Here is a 21,308-nt window from a genome sequence, read left to right as displayed (position 1 = left end):
ATATTAGTACACTATTCCCACCTTAAGAAATGAATGTATATCTGAATATAGAATAAAATTTCTAATATACTGAAGTATTTGATGTGATTTCTTTCGAAAAAAATGTAAAATGTAACTTTATGCAATAAAATGTATATGAAAAAGTATAAAGGAAATTGTAACGGTTAAAAATGCGCGGTAAGCGAATGGAGAGCGCCGCGTAAATGTATCGCGCATGTGCACAGATTGCCAATTGTTCGTGAGTTTCGTCAGAAGCAGGGTTTGGGACGGGATAAATAAGTTTTTCCGCTTGTCGAACAGAGGGATAAAGAGGTAGAACGGAGAGGGAGAATTCTTTCAGTTTCTCAGTGGAAAACTGTGTTTTCCGTGTGCTGAGGGCCGGTGGCCGAGTGATGCACGCATATGTCTAGGCTCGGGGGGACTCAGGTTCTAGCCACAGCACAGGTGAAGAGGACGGCCGCTGATCACGCAGCGGTGTTAAACTTTGGTGCTGCAAAACGCAGCAAGCTGTCCGCCGTTGCGGTCACGGAGATCAACGAGATTGAAAACATGACGGATACGGCTGCAACCACAACTGATACTCAAAAAAGGGCCAATTTCTCGGCTTTAACCGTTGGGAATCCAAACGGCGTCAACAAGATTTCACCAAGTTTGGCAAACGCGAAACCTGGTACAGCTAGAAAGCTCGTCATCAAAAACTTCAAAAGTAAGCAAGACCATGGGACATCCTAACCTCAAAATCAGCTGCTACCATTCGTGAAGATTCGTGGTGTAATTTATGGTTGGCAATATGCCTTCGTGAATTGCGACATTATTTTTAATACGACATTAGTACTTTTGTGACACTCTTTCAGCCCACGTTACGTAGCCGAGACCAAATTAGTCATAAATGCGATTAATAAAACTAAACTGACATAACCTAACTTGACATCATGAAAAACCGAAATGGATAAACGTTTGTAAGGCGCGTTATTTGTTTTTTTATGCTTTTACTAGAAGTTTCAGATTACCAATGGTTGTGTAATTAATTAAAAATATCATCTCATACATTTGCGTCTTTAATTTTATAGATTATTGTAGATGACTAATTAGAAACAATTATGAACAGAATATTTGAACAATGACAAAGTAGTGAAATATCAGAATGTAATTATAATCCTATTTTATTTCTCGGCTTTTTTATTTTTTCTTCCTTTAAAATAAATTATTTCTAAGGAAGATCAGTGTGTGATATTTATAAAAATATATTAAATTAATAATTAAACATTTGTACTGTATTAATTTCACTATATGTGTGATTAACTGGATATAAGATTTGTAACATACATGTTAATTTTATTACAGAATTTCATTAAATTTTATCAAAGAAAATTATATATATATTATTGTATATTAGTAATGTATATATGTATATAAATTATTTATATACATTGTATATATAACAACATTTTTAAGAACAATATTTGTGTATAAAGATACATTAAAAATTGTACATTTTATTTGTACATTGTAGATAAACCAAAATTGCCTGAAAATTACCAAGAGCAAACATGGGAGAAGTTGCAAGAAGCTGTAATTGCAATCCAGACCAGCAAAAGTATTCGTTATTCATTAGAAGAGCTTTATCAGGCAGTTGAAAATATGTGTAATCATAAGATGGCATCTACATTATATACAAAGTTAACAAGGTTAACAGAAGCTCATGTACAAGCAAATATAGAACAGTTTTTAGCAGAATCAATGGACAGGCATATATTCTTAAAAAAAATGAATGAATGTTGGCAATCACATTGCAGACAAATGATTATGATCAGAAGTATTTTTCTATATTTGGATAGAACATATGTATTACAAAATCCAAGTATTTTATCTATTTGGTATGTTTACAAATTTTTTGAATATTAAAAATGATTAGAAACATTCTTTATGCACATTACCTAATATTTCTGTTGTTTTAGGGATATGGGTTTACATTTGTTTAGAGTGTATATTGTTCTGAATAACTTAGTTCAAACACGTACAGTGGAAGGATTACTTATGCTTATTGAAAAAGAGCGTCAAGGTGATACAGTGGATAGAACACTTCTTAAGTCTTTATTAAGAATGCTATCAGATCTACAAATCTACCAAGATGCCTTTGAAACTAAGTATGAATTTCTGTTTAATATCAACACAAATTGAAATAATATGTACGCTATATTTTTCATTATTGATTATATTTTGATTTTTATAGATTTTTGGTTGCTACTGAAAGATTATATGCTGCTGAAGGTCAACGACTGATGAATGAACACGATGTTCCTGAGTACTTAGCACACGTAGACAAACGGCTTCAAGAGGAAAACGAACGTTTGTTACATTACCTCGATGCATCTACAAAGTAAGTATTTACTTTTAATATATTGATATTTGATATTGTAACTATGATGTCATTGTTCATTTGTTATAGGTGGTCTTTGATACACACAGTGGAAAAGCAGTTATTATCTGAACATATTACTAGCATTTTACAAAAAGGATTAAGTGGTTTGCTGGATGAAAATAGAATTAATGATTTATCTTTACTTTATAATTTATATAGTCGAGTGAAAAACGGCCTTGTAGAACTTTGTCTAAATTTTAATTCTTATATTAAGGTATTTTACGAATTTTTAAATGTTACTCTATGAAAATTGAGTAGATACACTTTTTGTTTTTGTTCACAGAAAAAAGGTAAAACCATAGTTATAGATCCAGAGAAAGATAAAACTATGGTTCAGGAACTCTTAGATTTCAAAGATAAAATGGACAATATAGTTAATACATGTTTTCATAAGAATGAAAAATTTGCAAATAGTTTAAAAGAAGCTTTTGAAGCCTTTATTAATCAACGTGCGAACAAACCTGCTGAATTAATAGGTATATAGCCTCCTTAATGAAACAATAGTATTTATTGTTTGTGTTATCTATCGTTAATTAATTTATCTCTGTACCTACAGCGAAATTTGTTGATTGCAAGTTAAGGGCGGGTAATAAAGAAGCGACAGAAGAAGAATTAGAAAGATTATTAGATAAAATCATGGTATTGTTCAGATTTATACATGGAAAAGATGTATTCGAGGCATTCTATAAAAAAGATTTGGCCAAACGTTTGTTAGTTGGTAAATCAGCTTCTGTTGATGCTGAAAAATCCATGTTATCTAAATTGAAACAAGAATGTGGTGGTGGCTTTACCAGTAAATTGGAAGGGATGTTTAAAGATATGGAACTTAGTAAAGATATTAATATTGCTTTTAAACAGGTAAGTATTATATTTATATTCAATTATATATTGTCAACTTAAAATGCATATTGAGTATGTATTACGTATTTATTAATTAATTGTACAATTTTATACTGTGGATTAGTATGCAGGAAATTTGCAAAGCGAATTATCTGCTAGTAATTTGGATTTAACTGTTTCAATACTTACAATGGGTTATTGGCCAACATATCCTGTAATGGAAGTAACATTACCCCCAGAAATGGTTCAGTATCAAGATGTATTTAATAAATTCTATTTGGGAAAACATAGCGGTAGAAAATTACAATGGCAACCTACTTTGGGGCATTGTGTATTAAAAGCTTGGTTTAATCAGGTATTGTTTATGTATTGTAATAAATGTTTATTACATAGTCACATTAAATAGTATATATTAAATAATATATATTCCATAAAAACATTTTGCTTAAATGTCAAAACAGGGTAATAAGGAACTCCAAGTTTCTTTGTTTCAAGCATTGGTGTTAATCTTATTTAATGATGCTGATAACTTGTCTTTGGAAGATATAAAAGCAGCAACAAATATAGAAGATGGTGAACTTAGGAGAACTCTACAATCCTTAGCTTGTGGCAAAGCCAGAGTGTTACAAAAAAATCCAAGAGGAAGAGATGTTGCAGATAATGATAGATTTGTTTTTAACGCAGACTTTACAAATAAATTATTCAGGATTAAAATAAATCAAATACAAATGAAAGAAACGGTATAGAATAGTTCTTTAATTACTTTTTTCGTGTAATGTAAATTTCAACAATATATTGCTTACTTATTTATCCTTCTTCAGAACGAGGAACAAAAAGCTACAGAGGAAAGAGTCTATCAAGATAGACAATATCAGATAGATGCAGCTATTGTTAGAATTATGAAAATGAGAAAAACACTTTCGCACAATCTGTTGATTAGTGAACTGTACAATCAGCTCAAGTTTCCTGTAAAGGTATGTCATTAACTCATAAAATGATATATTCTAAATATCTGTGTACGTTTAATTATGTGTGAAAATTATTTTCAGCCTGCAGATTTGAAGAAAAGAATTGAATCTCTCATAGATAGGGATTACATGGAACGAGATAAAGATAATGCAAACGAGTACAATTACGTTGCATAACCTGAACCAAATGCCAAAGTCATTTTAGGCTGGGTGGTCACTGTGTTTCATAGCAAAAAACCAATTTGTTTTGGTGTTTGCCTATTGTGAATGTGACATATTAAATAAGGAAAAAATGGAAAACTTAAAACTGATTGAATGTTGGTACAATGTTGCATCATGTGGTCAGTTGATAAAAAAATTTAGAGTGGACTCTATTAATTTGGTTTTATAGTGCGTAATGAATACTGGACAATTAAGATCCTCTTTCAACTAGTGCTTTACCATTGTTATTCTTCTTTTGTTTCTGGATTTCGCTAAAAAAGGACCATGTGCAAAATATCTTAACTGATACAGCATTTAAAAAATATATCAACCGTTTTATATGCAGAACAATTTTTAACAGCATACGGATTTAAGAAAATAACATAATAAGAATATTCTAAGAATTAAAAATACGATGATCGAAAGTGAATAAAAATGCGTAATTTATAGCAAATGAAAGATATTATGTACTGTGGAATGTCGAACGTATTGGTCATTGAAATAATTTTAAACAAGTGGGAAATACATTATAAAATAAAGGTTCGTGTATTGAATAAAAAATACTTCATTATAGAATTTTAGAAATGTCGAAAAGAAAGACATAAAACACTACAGTATGTGCATATTGAAAAAATGAACGCCAAAATGTTTGAAGAAATCTTATTAAGAACATAATATTATGAATTTCTATAACAAATTTTTGTACATTACCTTATAATACAGAGTTTATAAATAAGGGGAAAATGCATAATTTGTACAAATGATGTCCATTTTTGTCAAAACAATAGTAAAGCAATATGTATGTGTAAATTTATAATAAAAATTTGATAATAATATGAAATACTCTGCAAGCATAGTACATGTTTTATTTATAAAGTGCATATTACTAGAATTGATATTTTTAAATACAATTTTCTGTACCAATAGATAATTTTTTCTGTTTTGAATAATATAAAAAGGAAGCAGTAAAAAGTGTTTCATATTATTATAAAATAATAAATGCTCTGCCACTAACTTTACAATTTTCACCATAAAATTATGATAACTATTTCGACAAGAATACAATAGTTAATTACTTTTTACATATCTTTTGAGTTAAGTGTAGCTTGATAAAAATACAAGTTTATAAAAATGTATGTGTTTCCTATCTTTATATAAAAGTTGAAAATTAATGTGATACAAATTATTTATGACTAATTGCCAACTTGCTTTACACATAGTATGATGTTCAAATTAATTAAAAACATGCGATTTCTTAATTTTATTTAAAATTTACATATTTCAATACTATGCTGTGTTGTACTTTATAACTATGCTCTATGAAGAGTATCAAAAAACTTAAAAATATATGCTGTCCTCCTAATAACTTATATGATTTTCAATATAAGCTTCATTGTTATGTAAATTAATTATTATTATTCTTTAGTAACTCTGTATTACAAGGTTATTTCACAAATGCTTGTTAAAGAAATAATTTATAATTCATGTAAATGCTGTGCAAAATAAAATTTCTAGGAAGATAAAATATAAATGAAATTACTGTAACTATACATATATTAAATCGAATACAGAATTTCTTACTGTCTCTTTTAGTGTAATCTGAAAACGAAGACAGATTATTGTAAAAAAAAAAGGTCCAGTGCTTTTTTGTGAATACAAATATCTAATTATATTCCATGAATTATATAAGAAAACACTTCCAGAAAAAAAGTAAACAGAATTTCGTAATGTAGAGATCGATTGAAGAAGAAATATTATTAATACTATCAATAAGATTTGAATCATCCAGTGGCTTGTTCAGTCGTTTTACGTCGATGTAATTACGAAATAGCTTATTAATGGAATTTTGTATAAACATGAAAAAGAATGTTAATGAATCTTTAGCTAATTTTAATGGAAGTCCTGATGGAGAGTTTTAATATAAATTAAAATCATCTCAAACGCAGTACATGGTAAACTCATACCAGAAGTCATTTTAAGAAACAGAGAAAAAAAATTATTATTGTTATATTAGAATTTTCTTATTTTATTCAATATTTTTTAACAATATCCTAAAAGGCTTTTTTTACTATTTAAAGCAAAATTGTCAACGATTGTTTTGAAATTGAACAATATTAAACAATAAATTGTATAAATATTGAATGTTCTTATAAGCTACCTTATACTGCGTTTCCTCTGTATTACGTTGAAAAACTTATTTTTGTGTAATCGTACGTAGATTTATCAAGATTGTAAATAGGGTAAGATTCCATACTTGTAATAAAATAAAAGAAAAAAACTCAAATTATGTTTTTTGCATGATACATTGATTATTTACATTTTATTTACAAGATAATATATCATATTATAAAATTATTTATGTTTTTAGAATTATGATCGAAATATTTATTTTAAATGTATCATACTTCATAAGCATTTTATTACAAAATCTTATTTTACTTTTATAAAAATAGTTTATAAATATTTTATTTTTTTGAAAAGATACCTTTCTAAATGTTATTTTCGATCGGCCTTCTTATCCTCTTAATTTTTCTACATGCTCCATTTTTATGTCGATTTCGAAAAGCAAAGATTTTGCGAAGTTACTAGCACTAGCTTCCTTATTCAAGAAGTCAGATACTAATTTAGAAGGCGGTTTTCCACCTCCATGTACTAAACATTCCTTTCGATATCGATCGCCTGCCGTTCGATTGAAGGGATCTGCTTGAAAGTATGTTTGCCATATCCAAGAAGCAATTGCTCGAGATACTAAATAGGAGTAATATTTCGCACCATATCCAACTAGATGAGAAAATCTTAATTGCCATGCCTGCAAATAAAATCTTCAATTTATAACATAAATAAATGAAGATTCTTTTATTATAGAAATTAAAAATGGCAAAAAATACGTACTGTATTTTCGACATAAGGAAGTTCATAGTATTTACCCTGTATTTCTTTTAAAATTTCGGTTGATGGCTTTTCTAATGGGGCACTGTGATAAACTTGATCTAACATGCTATAATATATTTGATTTTGTAATTCAGAAGCACAAAATATGTTCTTTGAGGCATATAATTTATCTAATAATGTTATTGGTATTTGTTCCAAAGTTTGGAAGTGTTTAGCAAACGTGGATACAACCTAATAGATATCATAATACATGTCATATGATCAAAAAAATAAAATTCATTTAATAATTATTTAAGTTGCAAGAATATAACTTACTCTTGGATCACTTGCAAAATATTCCATTAAAACACTTGGAACCTCTGCAAAATCTGTGCTGCATCTGGTTCCAGTTACATGTTGGTATTTTGTTCTACCTAACATAGAATGTAATGCATGGCCCATTTCATGGAATAAATTTTCTACAGAGGCAGGAGTAAGTAAACATGGTTTTGACCATGTTGGAACTGGCAATGATAACATTAATACTACTATCGGATTCTGAAATCAAATATTTGAATAGTGATTAAAATTTTGTTAAATTAATATTTTATATTTTATATATTTCTTATTTGTTTAAGCTATACTTGATAAGATCCATCTGGAAGTTGCCTTCCACCTCTAATGGTAAAGTGACAGTCTTGATTAGGTTTCCCTTCTCTTTCAAAGAAATCACAGTATATATAACCCAAAACCTCTCCATTTTCGTCTATTACAGCAATTTTATGTACATTGCTTGCCCAAACTTCACCACATAAAACTGGTACATACTCCAATCGAATGCCATACAATGCTTGTATTAATATGTTAATGCCATCCATGCAAGCACCAAGTGAAAAATATGGAGCAAATTCAGTAATGGACATATTCAACCAAGTCCTTTTTGCTTTTGTTGTGAAATATGCTGTATCCCACGGCATTATTTTCTACATACGAAAAATAAAAATGTTTAAAAACAGAAGATAGTGTAATTTATTTTCATAATTTAATAAATTTGGTAAACCTGTTTTACAGGCGATTCAGCGTCTTTCATCTTTTGCATCTCATTAAAATCTTGCATTGCTCTAAGTTTTAGATTATTATTTAAAATATTAAGGAATTCATATATTACTTCAGGTCTTTCTACAGTACTTCCTTTAACAGCTCTATAAATTATTCACTTTTAATACATAATAAATATAGCTAATGTTAGCTAGTTTTAATTAATTTCATTTGTATCAACAAATGTTTGAAACTACCGGTGAGCATAGGATGGGAAACCACATAGTTTAGCCAAAATGTGTCTGGAGTTCAAAAGTTCTTGTAGAAGATATTCTTGTTCTTCATCAGGATATAGAAATATACGATATGCTGTTTCTCTAACAAGATTATTAGGAGAATCTACATAAAGTCCTTGAACATGTATTTTATTATCTTTCTGTGTGAAACTGTGAAACATTTAAAAAAATATTCAAATCTCATATGAAAGAAATACGTTGTTATTTTCAAAATTATTTAATTGCAATACTTACTATTGCCTTACATTAAGTGGAACAAAATTAGCATCTACTGCTCTTGGATTACTAGTACCTGCCATAAATTTCTGGCCTACCTATGCTCAAAAAATACAATCATATAAAAAGTTGACAAACATAATGTAATACAATGTAATATTATAATATATACTTGTAATGTATAATAATTCAACTGTACAACTTTTTCTCTTATAGACTCTGGTAAATGAATAGCACATAATTCAAAATCAGACAAGAATAATGTTGCAACATGTTTATCCACTAGAGATGTTTCTTGAGTATCTCCATTGTACACAACATGTTTTAATGCATTATACAATTCACGATGAGTATTTAACCTGACAAATTTTTAAGTAATTTTCATATTATTTAAAGATAGTGTTTAAAAATAATATAAATATTGATTGATTATATAGTTTTTACAAAAAGGTAATTACTTCTCTACAATACCACTAATAAATAGACAAGTATTCTCTGCAGCTGTAACAAACTGCTTTTCTGGATGTGCAACTCTAATGAACTCTGCTAAATCTGCAACTTTACATAACGTATCAGACATATCATCAAAAATTTCCACCATTTTTCGTTTTCTATTTTGACTTATAGATTCTGTTATAAGTGCATCTGTTTGAGATATTGCTTGGTCTTTTAAAATATTAAATCCTTCTGATGTCTTTAACTCAGGTATTCCAAATAGTCCCTATATATACAATAGCAATACAGAAGAATTTTAAAACTTTTAATATATTGTTTAAAATAGCTATAGATATCATAAGAAATAAAAATTACTCACAGTTTCCTTTTTTAAGAAATCAAAACCATATTTTTCTTTACTAATGGAATTGAATGCTGTTGCTAGAGATGACCATGTATTAACATTTCTGTGTCTTTTATAATTTCTTGAAAATTGTTTTCTTAATACTTGAATCATCTTTCATAATCTACTAAATATCTTATACTGGTAGAAATTATAATGTTCATTCAAAAATAATGAAAGTTGAAACCTTCAAACAACATTCAAATAATCAGTTGGCATGCTGTAATGATAAAACGTGAAATTGGGACGTTTATCCAAAAAATAAAAAGCAGTATGCTAATGTAAAGAAAAATATAAAAATATAAAAAATAAAAAGAATTATTATTAAAAAATCGTTATAACTTTGTTTCACGAATATACATATATGCCTTAGTTATTATATGTTACATATATGTAATTAGTTTGATAGTTTGACTTGTTTTTATTTGTATGTATTAATAAAATGACAGATATTTTCAAAATTTAGAATAAGATAAGGTTACAATTAAATTTCTATTAAAGAACAATAACATACATGCAAGAGGTTATACGTACGATGATTTTATTATAATTAAGGCTACAAACAGAGCCAGAGCCCTACCACGGTTACGTTATTTATATCATACCGAACTATAGTTATCCGAGTCAGTCTGAAAGTCCGAATACACTCTAGTAACCAGTGTAGCTTATATTCGTTCATCAACGAATCAAACGCGTTAAAATCAATGGTTGTACATTATACTGCTCGCCATTGGTCGTCCAATGTCATCCGTATTTATCCGTATACGTTATTCAAATCAATTTAATTTTTTTGTCCGATTATTTATTAAATTTTTCTTTAGTTCCACCCACATAGAATATAAAAAAATGTTTCTATATTCAATCTAAAATATTCTTGGAATCGATTCGGTTGATTCAACAGATCTTGAAACAAATTATGATATACTCCTCTTTTAAAATAAAGATTTCATTCTTCCCGCTCTAATCTATCACTTTTAATAGGACTGTCCACGAAAAGAATTGTCCATGAGATAGTAAGAATCTACGAATCTATGTCCATTTTATATATATAGTATGTACCACAAAACTGATCGTCCAAATATCCATCCATTTTGTTGTTCATGTACGGTCGAAGTATGTATATGAACGAGGAGCTAGTCATTCGAATACGCACCAGTGTAACCGTAACCTAATATCAGATAATACATAAATACTTGATCGTTTTAATTTAGTGTTTGTAAAAATCACACGATGTTTCATAAGGTTCGATATCGATAATATATTAAATAATTCTGTTGTAAAATTGAAACGATATATTTTATATCGAATGTGCATATAGAATTATGTGGTTATATTCCCTTTTAAGTTGCATCTATAGTAAAATATACATAAAGTGTGACTACTGAATAAATATCGAGGAATAGATGAAATCTTGTATGATAAAGTTATTGAAATATTAAATTAATTAGCGTCGTTTGAAATTAATTATGAGGCTAATAATTTGTTACTTGGAATAACAAAATCCTTCAATTATATTAATGTATATACACAGATGCACAATTAATTATATGTCGATAATTTATTTTTTACCTAAATTGCAAACTTAAAAAAATATTTAGATTTATAAAACTATGATCTTTTTAAATTTGTCTGCATATATTAGTATATTCTGTCATATATAATGTACAATTCTTCTAAAGAAATTAATATTATATAATTTATTACACTTCACCAAGTTTAAAATTTAGGGAGACGTAAAATTAAAAAGTATTATACATAGATATTTCATCTACGAAAGAATTAAATGCATTCTCGAGTACATATTCTGTATTAAAAAATTTAATATTTTTTTCTACCTCATATTCAACTATTTTGCAAACTAACATTACATATTTTTATCTTTCTATACGAAGAAATGGTAGTGTTATTTATTAAGTACTGTCTTAATAATTAACGTGAAAGCGTGTAAGAATGGCATCTTCTGAAATTAATGATCTATTGCGTGGACCTTTAGTAACATGGGTAAGTTTTTTATTTCCTAGAATTTTATGATTTATTTTCTATGATTCATGATATTAGTTTTAAAAGATTTTTGACTATTATTATTAATCCTATTAATGAGAATTAGTTAATGAAATATACTTTTTTATATAACAGTTCGCCAGTTGCTTAGAGGATCCTAACTTATTAAGCAATTACAATGATTTGGTGGATGGTGTATTATTACATAATGTATATTTGCAAATGTAAGTATTTCTATGTATTTAAATTTGTCTTGACTTTTTTTCTTACAAAAATCTATATTTAGTATTCTTACATGTTTTATATCTCATAGAGATCCAGAACCACTGTATAATGCAGTAATACCTTCAAAAGGAAATATAATAACTCGCATGAAAAACTTGCAAGTCGTAGTAGATAATATGAAACAATTTTATGAAGAAGAATTAAGTCATTTAATCCTGAAGTTACCAGATATAATAAGTTTAGGCAAGGAGCCGCAATCATTTATTGGTGAAATGAAATTGTTATTATTATTACTCCTTGGTTGTGCTGTACAGTGTCCTAACAAAGAAAAATTTATCACTAATATTAAAGCATTAAATGTTCAGACTCAACTTGCAATAGTAGAATGTATTAAACAGGTATGTTTTCTAGATTTTTATATCATTGTCTACACTAAGTGTGATAACAAAATTTAACAATACTTTACTAGGTCACAGATCATCAAAACATAGTTATTAATGAAGATTCATTGGATAATTTAGATATAAGATATTTATTTGCAAAAATGAGAGTGCTTAGTCAAGAACTAGATTTATATCGTCAGGTAATTTTATTTTATCAATATTATCTTTTAACAAAATGTTTTATTATGAATGTATAAAATATTACTGATATAACAGAAATGGAGGGATGTTGTTATAAACGGAGGTTTTGGAGCTGAAGAAATAAACAAAGTGCAACAATCTAACCCTGTTGTTAAATCAGAACGTGACGATAATCATCACTATGCAGTTGAATTGGCTGACTGCAAATCGAGAGTTAGAAAACACCGACAAGAATTGTATATATTATCTCTTTTATGTATATATATTTTTAATTATTTTTATGCTTAATCTATTTTTTTTTGTGATATATTTGCAGAGAAGAAAAAACAGAAGCATTGTTGGAATGTAAAGAAGAACTCGAGTGCCATAAGATGTTATTAACCAAATTAAGACAAGAGGTAAAGCATCATATTTCCTGTACATATTAATTTTTTTAGTAAGTATTAATAATATATAAATTTTTATTTTTGTTTCAGAACCAAGAATTAATGCATGAAGCACGCACAGCAAAGTCTTATAGAGACGAATTAGATGCGGTAATGGAAAGAGCAGATCGTGCCGATCGATTGGAATTAGAAGTAGTAAGATATAAAGAAAAACTTACAGATATAGAATTTTATAAAACACGCATAGAGGAGCTACGTGAAGATAATAGGTATTTTAGATATATTTCGTTTAGTATATATAAGTATATAGTATATATTGTACATATATTTCGAATATAATTTCATTATATTTTCTTTATATGAAATATCACCCTATCTCATTTATTTTAGAGTTTTGATAGAGACTAGGGAAATGCTAGAGGATCAGTTAAATTCATCGAGAAGGAGGGCAGATAAAGTACTGGAACTCGAGTCTGAAATTCTTAAATTTAAACAATTAGTGAATGACATGGCATTGGAACGTGCGGCTGATAAAGAAAAATATCAAGAATTAATTGAAGAAAACACTCAATTACATAAATTAACGAAAGCTGCCGCAAATGAAGCTGCCTTAGATAGTTCTATAAGTGATTCTGAAGAACCAGGTAATAAGGAAAATTATTTTTAATATACATTAACACCTTATTTATCGATCGTATATAAATATAATGTAGATTTGTATATTTTTTAGCACATACTGATAATAGGCTGTCTGAACAATTGACAAATAATGCACAAACACGGGCTTTGAAACTTGAATTAGAAAATCGTCGATTAGTTAATTTAATAGACTCCTTAAAAGAAAGTTCCTTTCATGAAAATTCATCTCGCGTGTTGGAATTAGAAAAAGAAAAGAAGAAGCTGCAATTGAAGATCGAATCGTTAAATGATAATATTGAAAGATTAACACAACAAAATTCGGATTTAGAATTGGTTTGGAAGCAAGCACTCGAAGAAAACAAAAAATTACAGAACTCATTACAAAATCAAAGGACGTCATCCGAGAAACAACAACAGGAGTTCCAAGTATATCATAAAAATTCTATGTATGGTATCTTGATATTTTAATATTTAACGTTTTTTTTTTTTGTTTATCAATTTTTAGACTCAACATACAAAAATGATAGAACTGGAAAAAAATTGCGACACAGCAGTGAAAGAAAAACAACGAGTTCAGTCTTTATTGGAAAGCGTACAAAGACGAGCAGATGATTTAGAACGTAGTTTAGAGCTTGTCAATCAAAAAGTTGAAGAATTAAAAATTATAGAAAATAACGTAAAAGAAATTAATTCCAAGTGTCTTGATTTTGAATCAAAACTTGTGGCAGTAGAACGAGAGAAAGATATAGCACAGCGCGATGTGCATCGATATCGAGAAACAATAGAAGTATGAATTTTATAAGATATTTTTACTGGTGTGATTAATTGTTCTGTGATTTTTTATTCTTAATCTATAGTTTTTTTAAACTACTACTTTAAATTAAAGTTACGCATGTATAAGCTCAGTTCCCTTATCACTGTTGTCACCGTTTTGTTTTAAAAATTGTCAACATCATTTGTCCGCAGGAGCAACAAGTGTCTTTGTCCACGAGAGTCAATTTGAGTGGCTTTATCTTTGATTATATTATTCTATAATATTTCAGTTTATATTCTAAATTACAATGTTCTAATTTTTCTGTTAAAAGTTATTCTATAATTTTAATTTTTTAAAGTATTGAATTAAATTTTACCTAACGAAATAAATTTCAGGAAAAAGATGTTGCATTAGATAAAGCAACAAATAGTATTGAAGTTCTAGAAAGGAAAGTAATGCAACTTGAACAGGAACTTCATGATTCTGTTACACAAATTTCAAGGTATAAAGTATTTCACATGAAATATATATGCTTATTTAATATAGGAATATCTTTTGCAAAATTATTTATTTTTAGATTACAAGAAATTGAAAGATCTAGTAAGGAGCTTGATTCACGAGCAGCTATTGATAGGGAAACGTTAGAAATTCTGCAATCGAATTTAGTAGCTGAAAAATTGAATACTCAACAATTATATACAGTTCTAGAAAAACTTGGACTCAGTGATAACATGTTGTTGTCATTGCCATTGGATAATATTGTTAAAAAGTAATGAAATTTCAAATTCTTGAACAAAGTTTAATATGAAAGAAGCTACTAAATGTCAATTATTAATTAATAATTACAGAATCGCGCAAATTCCGGAAGTCGTCGATTATATAAGAAAATCAAATAATTCCTGCTGTTGTGAAAAGTCAGTATCTGAAACTACAAATTCTGAGAATAATGCAACTAATAATATTCATAATACACTAGAAGCAACAGTAGAAGCACTCAAGGTATGTTGAAGCCGTACAGATAAAGTATAGGTAATTAAAGTAAAAAGATATTTTTCATAATTTTACAAAACATAATGATATACAATATAATTTTTTACTTTTACTTCTAGAAAGAACAGGAACATTTAAATGTGAAATTGGCTGCTGCACAAGTAGCATCGGAAAATCTCCTGTCTGAAAATGCGAAACTTCAAGTACAGATAACAACATTACAGTCTCAAAATAATTCTTTAGCAGCACAACATACAGCCTTGCAACTTGCAAATTCACAACTTGTTGTTGAAAAAGAAGAAGTAAGTATTTGAAATTAATTTTTTTTAAATATGTTTTTGAATATTGAGAATTACATTTTTTATTCTAGTTGTTGAAAGAACGCAGTGCTCATCAACAAATATACACCCAACTGGTTCATGATCAAGTCACTTTACAATCTTTGCACGAACAATTAAATAACGAATATGAAAATCTTTTTCACGAACACGATGCTCTCAAGTCAAATTTACGAGACGTAAAAAATGAAGTTAGAATGTTACGCGAATCTTATGAAGGATTGAAAGGAAAAAATAAGACATTACAAACTGAAAAGGAATCATTGGTGAATGATGCAAAGAGTTTGAATAACTTGAGAGGAGAACATTCAAAGCTGAAGGTAGTAAACAAATGTTAAAGGCAGGTACTATTATTGTATTGAATTACGAATTTACTTTTTTAATTATTTTAGGATGATTTTAGAAATCTGTATACTGCTACAGAAAAATTGAAAATGGAGTATAGAAATTTACAAGAGGATTATAGGAAAAACAAAATTGAAACGAATCGACTAAGCCTTAAGTTAACAGAAATGCAAGGCGAGCTTAGCAGTAGAGATGAAAGATGTTCTAATTTAGAACTTCAAATTAATAAATTAAATCAACGATGTGAGGTACTAACAAATGTTTATGTTGGGTTATTTAATAATGCATTTAATATATATTTATTGCTATCTTACACATTTCCTTTTAGGTGTTATTGCATATGAATTCCGGCTTAGATAATGATAGACGATCGTTGATGGATCATATTACTTTGTTGTTTAGCCAATATCATGAACTTTTGACTCATTCTCTTGAAGATAAAGAACATTATCACATGGAAGAAAAAATATATACGTTAGTACTTTAAAATGACAATATTTAAATAATATTCCTATGATAGCTAATATGTTAATGCGATAATTTTTATTACAGAGACAAAGTGAATCATTTATATAGACAAAAAGAAAAATTGGAAGACAAAATAATGGAACATTATAGAAAGTTAGATAGTTGTACTCCAAAAAAGTAAGTCCATTTACTTTTGTATACAATTTTATTTATTATGAAAAATTTAAAATATATATTTTTAATTGTACACTTTCTTAATTTGTAATATACCTTCTTTACATGTGTATTGAAGAAAAGGATTTGGTGCTAACTTCGTTCGAAGAGTTCGAAAAGTTGGATCTGAGTTTCTCAATAAGGTAAGCAAATTGATACAAAAGCATCTAATACAAAAACAAATGAATGTTATAAATTTTATGTTTAAACTCTGCATAAATTAGAATCGGCGATCTTGGGCGGAAGATCTCAAAAACTCAGAAGGAAAACCTTATGAATCAGAATCTGGTGGAAATGACTCTGACGCTAGTACAGAAGATCACCGTTTAGCAGGTAAATATGATCTTATTGGAAACGTATAAGTTAAAAATAAAAGAATATTAATAAAACAATTCTATGAAATCAATTAAAGGATCAACTAGAGCTCTTGGATCAGATACATTGTCTCTTGGTCATCCAGGGACTAGAAGAACAGTGTATTACACTGATGATTCTCCACCACCATCAACTACCGTACCAGTATGAATTTATTAATTTATAGTTCTATGATCTTTTTATCTTTTAATTCTAGTGGAATATTTTTCGGATATCTGAAATAAATATTACAGGAACAGGGAGATGATAGACGGTCTATATTATTGGAACAAACTTCGCGATCGGAGGTGCAAGTAGAACCACGACCGGTTCTGATATACAATAAAGTATCAGCAGTTATAAACGAATCAAACAATCTTAACAATAGTGGAATGAAGGATGTAGGGCAAGAAGAAACAATTATAGAAACTCCTGTAGACAAAGATTCAAAAGTAGGTAATCAAGTGTGGTACGAATATGGTTGTGTATGATCTTACGCTGCTTCCATCTATTTGTGTACTTGCCACGAAAAAAAATCGTATTTTGTACTTTATCGATTTTTTACTTTTTAATTCAATGAATGTTTTGCATAAATCCGTATAAATGGTCCAATGTTTTAAAAGACATATAGTACTAATTTACGCATATAAGTGTTCGCGAGTTCCTAGAAAGTTTTGTATGAGGGTAATATAAGTTATCAATTTATTTTGAAATTCGATATTTATTTTAAATATTTGGTAATTTTAATACGTTTTATTATTATTATAACCTTTTATTATTATTATTTAAGGTTAAGGTTATTAGCATAACCTTATGCATTTATATTGACGCGCGTTTATAAAGGGTTGATGAATAACCAATAATGTGCTATATATGTGTATATCAATCTATAAGTAACAAAGCGAGAGTATTCTCTTTTGAAAACAGTGTAACAACTATGTATAGCATTAAGGTGACCTAAATATTCGATAAATATTGTCAATGTACAATTAGTTTTTAACCATCAGTCGTTAACTAATTGTATTAATTTTACTGCCCTTCGCATTTATAAAATACGTAAAATAGTAGAATTATAAATGTTAAAAAATTGCATTGTTTTAACCATACTTAATTACTTCTTTCTCCACAATACTGTACATTCTATATATTTCTTTTAATAAGAAAGAAAACTTTCATCTTCGGAAGTATTTTTTGAATTGGATACAGTTTTATATTGCAAACGTTATTGAATATTATAATCTATATAAAACTTTACAAAACCAGTAAACAAATTAAAAATTTCTGATTGTTACAGAATATATATTTAATCAATATATTTTATAACGATGAAGAAGAATTTTTTATGTCTTTTATTCACTAGGTTTTTAATATTGAAGAAATTAATGGGTTAAATGAACGATGCACCTTGATACAGTCTCACGGTTGAAAGTCTCACGAGTTTCATCGTCGGGGGAACGCGTAACTCAATATTTTTTGTTATTTTCTTCCGAGTTGGGAATAAGAGGTTCCGACTAAAAAAAGCTGACCACCGTCTGTTCAAACCCTTCCTAAATTATTTCTCAGGCTTCAGAAATTTGCATATGACGCGTATCCAAGGAATTATGTCGGTGATCGATAAATCATGTTAATATTTTTTTTCAACTCGTATTGTTAGAAAAAAATAGAGCATTAAACATAGAGAAGCATATATATACTGCATAGTAGAATTTATAAATTGAATTTAGAAGGATAAGATATTTACTATATATTTCTTCATTTTATATAACTATTTATCTACTATTAATTATAACTAATTACTTTAACCATTATTTAACAAAAATTTTTCTATTTCATTGTTAAAAATATTAAAGTTTTTATATTACTAATGTGATCATTTAATGTGTAATTGGCGCATAATTCAATAAACAAATCTTTACTGGATAAGAATCCAAACAAACAATATAATCTATCTGCAAGATAAACTTCAACAGACTCCTCAACCCTGTCTTTCCTAACGTACCCTTCGACGAGCTTGTCGACGACGAGGGGCAAAGCAAAAAATTTCGCTCGCAGCAGCGGTTGACTGGCAAAACCTCCCTCTCCAGCCTGGTTTTTCCATTTACGAGAATAAAAATCTTTCCCTCTATTTCCACTGGCGCGGTAAAGGTAGGCCAATGGAGTGGGAATAGTATGGCGGGAGGGAGGAACAGGGAGGGCGGTGATAATAGTAGTGGGTGGATGGGTGTAAAAATAAGGCTGGCAGAAGCAAGAGTAGCAGACTAGACTAGTAAAAGAACTATGATGCCAAGCAAAAAATGAAGAATCATCTACCGCCATCGTAAGAAATAGTAATGGTAAGAAAATAAATTGTACACATAATTGATATATTTTGATGCTTTTTCTATTTCTTCATTTTTTGTTCTATTTTTAGTAGTGATAAAATAGAGCACTTTTAGTTATCTAGGAATATGATATTAAGATCTGATATTAATAAGAAAATTAATTGTAAATATAATTCATTTTCCCAATCTTTAATTTTATCCTTTATCGCTTATTTTTATTTATTAATATCATTTCTTGTGTATATTGTTGTTATATTATTTAACTAATTACAAAATATTAACTTTATTCTATTATATTCTATCATATAAAACGAAAAAGTAATAAAAAGTATGAATCCATTAACTTTTACCTCTACGTGGAACCACTATTCCTTCAGAATTTTCCCCCTTTTTCTCGTCAAATAAATTAGCAAAAATTTAGTCGAATTTTATGGATAATTCGAGGAATTGTAAGAGATAACTTGCAAAAATGTTGACTGTGTGCGGACCAATGGTGAAGTAAAGAGGTCGTACGTTCCTTCTAGGGGCTGCATAGGTCGAGGGGCGGTAAGATAGCTTTTTACAACGCATCTTCTTTCTGTCTCTTTTACCACCACTCGTTTACCAGGACAGTGAAGATAGTAGGGATGGTAGGGAGACATTTTTTGCATCGACATCATAGTCTAAGGAGGGGCATATATGTTCTACATATACAGATAGCATGTAGTTACCTATGTAGAGAAAATGATAAAACTAGCCGATGGGGTGATCGTTGGAAGATTTTTTAAACTATCACGAATATTATTCATTCAACGTCCTGGGAATTTAAGAAAAATCTATGAAAATTCGCGTAAGTAGCAGGTTAATTAGATTATAATAGTAAATATTGAAATAAAAACTGAGTTAATGGACAATAATTCCATGTTTTATTAGCGTTAAGCTTTTGTTGAACAAAATGAGTTTTTTCAACAAATTTTAATTCAGAAGAATACTGTGTATTTATTTTAAAAACACAATACAATACACCGTGGGTATGGATTTATTAAAAGTTGAGAGTATTTGTTGTTTCTAAGTTCTAATGCTGATTGTTATAAAATAAAAGTAATTCAACAGTTTAAAATATTATGAAATGTCAAATTTTCAACACTTTACCTGTTGATATATCTTATTAAATTGTTATCTGACAACTTTCTTTATAATTATCTTCAGCAATAGCATTAATTACTTAAACAAGTCAATATAATATTTTAACCTCAAATGAAAGAAATAATATACCTTTCAAACGCGCGGGAACCAATATTCGCGCGTTATTCTTACTTATAATCATTCGCAACTTTAATACTTTTACGAACTCTTAACTCTACTTGTCACATCCGATAGCCTGCAATTTATTGAACGAAACAGAACATTAAATTTAAGTGAAATATAAATCGGACGCTCAAAAAGACAAATGTATTTATTATTGACCTTAATGTGGGAATTGGGAAGCGGAAGAATTTGAGATTTACGTACTCTGGTTAACGCAGTAGTGTCCATCGTTTCTCATTGTCTCAAGATGGTGGGGGAATCGTTGAAGGAAGGGATAACCGCACGTGAATATGGCAGTGGTGGGGGTAATATTGCACGTTGTGTAGTTGAGTAGAGGGGGCATAGCACAGACACGTAGTGGAATCACTCGATGGCCGGCAATGTGCACTGCGTCATCGTTCTAAGTGTCTCGCTGCTGCTTTTCGAAGTGTTAGCACGATCTCCTTTATTTTATTTGTTTCTCTCGGTTAACAATAATACTAATTTAAGAACACATACACACACGTATTCGATAAGTTTACGCAATTGCATTAAAAAAAGACTATCGGTGCTTCTGAAGGAGATGAATATCTAACAAATAACTGTTCCATAGAAAGTTACTGTATTAGACTGATTTGCACGATTACACTCACACGCGTTCCAAGTGCCACCAATTCCATCGATGCTTATAAGAGTACAACTTATATTCCTTTTTTTCTTTTTTTTACTTTTTA

General features: G+C 28.8%; 3 protein-coding genes across 7 annotated transcripts; 2 read left to right on the top strand and 1 right to left on the bottom strand.

Moving 5' to 3' along the window:
* Positions 1-214: 214 nt before the first annotated feature.
* LOC117238228 (cullin-4B) lies at positions 215-4,726 on the top strand. Of its 3 annotated transcripts, none has more exons than XM_033502961.1 (11): positions 215-706; positions 1,514-1,877; positions 1,959-2,147; positions 2,234-2,380; positions 2,450-2,636; positions 2,706-2,898; positions 2,979-3,280; positions 3,387-3,617; positions 3,724-4,002; positions 4,084-4,236; positions 4,312-4,726. In XM_033502961.1, exons 1-11 carry the CDS (start codon positions 403-405, stop codon positions 4,405-4,407), a joined length of 2,445 nt encoding a protein of 814 aa, XP_033358852.1. In that variant the 5' UTR covers positions 215-402; the 3' UTR covers positions 4,408-4,726. The 3 variants fall into 3 exon arrangements, with proteins under 3 accessions (XP_033358852.1, XP_033358854.1, XP_033358853.1); XM_033502963.1 differs by having other exon boundaries at positions 564-959; positions 4,312-4,523; XM_033502962.1 differs by having other exon boundaries at positions 564-1,146; positions 4,312-4,523.
* Positions 4,727-6,899: 2,173 nt separating this feature from the next.
* On the bottom strand, positions 6,900-10,364 carry LOC117238229 (mitochondrial intermediate peptidase). 2 transcript variants are annotated; one of them, XM_033502966.1, is made up of 11 exons: positions 10,225-10,364; positions 9,667-9,910; positions 9,311-9,573; positions 9,025-9,211; positions 8,871-8,950; positions 8,598-8,786; positions 8,363-8,504; positions 7,947-8,285; positions 7,639-7,860; positions 7,324-7,554; positions 6,900-7,240 (listed from the first exon to the last, which is right to left on the bottom strand). In XM_033502966.1, the coding sequence occupies exons 2-11, from the start codon at positions 9,802-9,804 to the stop codon at positions 6,947-6,949; spliced, it is 2,085 nt and encodes a 694-aa protein (XP_033358857.1). In that variant the 5' UTR covers positions 9,805-9,910; positions 10,225-10,364; the 3' UTR covers positions 6,900-6,946. The 2 variants fall into 2 exon arrangements, with proteins under 2 accessions (XP_033358857.1, XP_033358855.1); XM_033502964.1 differs by having other exon boundaries at positions 10,205-10,324.
* A 411-nt stretch (positions 10,365-10,775) lies between these two features.
* Positions 10,776-17,700, top strand: LOC117238227 (protein Daple). Of its 2 annotated transcripts, XM_033502959.1 has the most exons (23): positions 10,776-10,932; positions 11,583-11,691; positions 11,827-11,915; positions 12,005-12,314; positions 12,386-12,499; positions 12,576-12,736; positions 12,817-12,898; positions 12,977-13,155; positions 13,277-13,530; positions 13,617-13,951; positions 14,031-14,312; positions 14,675-14,781; positions 14,857-15,048; positions 15,128-15,278; positions 15,389-15,571; positions 15,640-15,927; positions 16,000-16,200; positions 16,281-16,426; positions 16,505-16,597; positions 16,713-16,776; positions 16,858-16,966; positions 17,046-17,152; positions 17,242-17,700. In XM_033502959.1, exons 2-23 carry the CDS (start codon positions 11,641-11,643, stop codon positions 17,476-17,478), a joined length of 3,735 nt encoding a protein of 1,244 aa, XP_033358850.1. In that variant the 5' UTR covers positions 10,776-10,932; positions 11,583-11,640; the 3' UTR covers positions 17,479-17,700. The 2 variants fall into 2 exon arrangements, with proteins under 2 accessions (XP_033358850.1, XP_033358851.1); XM_033502960.1 differs by lacking the exons at positions 16,858-16,966; positions 17,046-17,152; positions 17,242-17,700 and having other exon boundaries at positions 16,505-16,601.
* The last annotated feature ends 3,608 nt before the right edge of the window (positions 17,701-21,308 follow it).

This window comes from Bombus vosnesenskii, unplaced genomic scaffold (genome assembly GCF_011952255.1).
Source record: "Bombus vosnesenskii isolate JDL3184/JDL3185 unplaced genomic scaffold, Bvos_JDL3184-5_v1.1 scf7180000013444, whole genome shotgun sequence".
Lineage (NCBI taxonomy): Eukaryota > Metazoa > Arthropoda > Insecta > Hymenoptera > Apidae > Bombus > Bombus vosnesenskii.
This window is presented reverse-complemented; position numbering and strand designations above follow the sequence as displayed.